Below are 2460 nucleotides of genomic sequence, written 5' to 3'. Positions count from 1 at the left end.
TGATCAGTCAACTTGCAACAAACAAAAGAATAGTATGAGCATCGATTCTCCAGTGGAACTATTTACATAGAATTGTGTAACTTTGACGAAGACAAACTCATGGACATGGTTAAAAATGCTTGCTAATCTGCTAAAACTGTTGCCCCCTGCACACTGCACTAACTTCATTGAGGAAAACTCGAGTTTTTATTGTCACTCTGCGGTGAACGTAGGGCTTTGTCCAAATGATTCATTCGTCTATGCTACCCTATGCTGAAGAATAAATATTTTGCTCATATGCATTAAAAGCACATGTGAGGAAGATGTCTTATAATTAGAAACCATGATATTCCTTTTGTTTATACTGGGAAAGATACAAAATCACGTTTTCATCTGCTACCCACTTTGCATGTTTTGAGTTCTTTCACTCTTAAAGTTTCATCGTCGGGGAAGAAAATGAAATTAAAAAAAAAAATGAAGAACCCATGACTTCTGCGTCAGCAAAAAAGCAGTGTATGCTACCAGCAAAAAACAGTGCATGCCACCATGTTATTTTTTTGTTTAACGTTCGAGTAATCGAAACAAAATCAATTAAAAAATTCAATGATTAAATTATGATTCTTATAATTAAGATATTATAACAAAAATATGGGGAAATTGAGTGATGAAAAACACAGTTTTACCTTTTATAATTAACTTCCAACTTGCATGAGTTTGAAGAGTCTGAATTATGTAGTGTTTTCAAAGCAATCCCTAGGTGAAGGAAAAGACACATTCATTTATCCTTCTTCAAACATTCCATCTATTTTCTTTTGCATTCAACTTTCAGAATGGATGAATGGAAGAAATAATGTTCCCGGGTTCAGGTTTCATCCAACGGATGAACAACTTGTAGGGTTTTATCTGAAAAGAAAGGTTCAAGTTCAACGGCATCCTCTCTCAATGAAGCTCATTAAGCAACTCGACATGTAAAAGTATGATCCACGCGAGAAAGAGTGGTATTTCTACTGCAGGACCTTGGAGATCATGTCAAATGGACACCTCATTAGCGTTATTACATCTATTGACCATGCTTCATCTACTTTCATGTCTTCCATGCTCCAGATCATTACTGTAAGGCCTTGGATAGCTTACATTCTGGTGGCAGATTATCGGGGATGATGTTGCCGCCCAAAATGCAAGGGAGCATCATGATGAGTAATGTGAGCCATGGTGATCAGTGGGATCATGCTGTTCCATCCATTGGGTTTCCGTTTAGTTTGCCTTTGCCTATGATTCTATGAATATTATGGGAGATGCTTGGAACCCTAGCCTGACTTGGGAGAATTACTTTAATTGATGCTTTTGTTAACGGTAAAGATTTAATTAGACTAAAAAAATTAATTGATTTCTTTTTTACACTTTTTCTTTAGCTTTCTTGCAATTATGGGATTTACTATTAATAAATTCGATCGGAGCCTACAATTAATAACCTAATAAATTCTATCGAAATTAGTCCTCCTAACAAATCAAGTTCCCTATTTGTTAAACCGCCATTGTTTCTTCTTATAAATAGCCATAGAGGATTAGGAGAGTTGGAAAATCCAAAAATCGAGTCAGACTTAGTTACTTGCCTCTCAAGTTTGGCTTCCGAGTTTAGTATCTTTTACCGCAGTGTCTTGGGATCATCCCAGAATCTCAACTTGTTTCAATGGCGTATGATTTGGTGGAACTAACCATCGAGCTCCGTCTGTCGTACTCGTACCATGATTGTCCCACAAACATTTATTACCGTACCAACCGTTGCCTGGATCCAGTAACTTTTACTTTTGATTTCAACACTCTGAGAAACGAGAGTCAACTCGGCCGAGCTCTCCATCCCTTCTTTTACCGTCTCCGATTCAACACAGACACTGATGCTTATCGTTGGCTGATCCGTGATATCAGTGAAGGCGGATTAAGAATGTCGCAAAGGGCGTTTGACCTAGGATATAATTCCCAAGTCTTGCCTCTGATATCAAAGGTACAAGCACTCGTTGTTGAACACAGTTTTGATTTGCTGTATTGGAATGACAATGAGTACATGATTCCAGCTGCAGAATCATCAATTAACGAGATGTTAAACAAGGTTAGGATAGAAGCCGCAGAAAAAGATTGCGTTATATGTTTGGAGCAACTCAAGGTTGGATCCGACGCTTCTTCGATGCCTTGTGAGCATGTTTTTCATGGTGATTGCATCCAAGAGTGGCTGCGTACCAGCCATTATTGTCCTATCTGCCGCTTCGAGATGCCGACATCTTAGATACAGATATCAACTCCGAGTATTTTTTTCCCCGTTTGATTTGTTTCTTGTTGAAGCTAAACCCTATTGAAGTAACTGGATTGCTTTAATGAATGGATTTAAAAGAGTTTAGTTATATTATCTAGAGAGATTGGTGGTAACATTAATTGGTGATGCAAAGATCATGAATCAGTTGTCTGAATGTGGATCGTGAATTACAG

At 37.8% G+C, this 2460-nt stretch overlaps 1 protein-coding gene across 1 annotated transcript; it reads left to right on the top strand.

The window, feature by feature from the left end:
* Positions 1-1669: 1669 nt before the first annotated feature.
* LOC120130580 (E3 ubiquitin-protein ligase RDUF1-like) lies at positions 1670-2260 on the top strand. The gene has a single exon (XM_039147795.1). It carries the CDS (start codon positions 1670-1672, stop codon positions 2258-2260), a length of 591 nt encoding a protein of 196 aa, XP_039003726.1.
* The last annotated feature ends 200 nt before the right edge of the window (positions 2261-2460 follow it).

The sequence above is a fragment of the Hibiscus syriacus genome, unplaced genomic scaffold (assembly GCF_006381635.1).
Source record: "Hibiscus syriacus cultivar Baekdansim isolate YM2019G1 unplaced genomic scaffold, ASM638163v2 tig00001674_pilon, whole genome shotgun sequence".
In the NCBI taxonomy this organism is placed as follows: domain Eukaryota; kingdom Viridiplantae; phylum Streptophyta; class Magnoliopsida; order Malvales; family Malvaceae; genus Hibiscus; species Hibiscus syriacus.
Note: the sequence above shows the minus strand (reverse complement) of the source record. Positions and strands in the feature narration are given on the sequence as shown.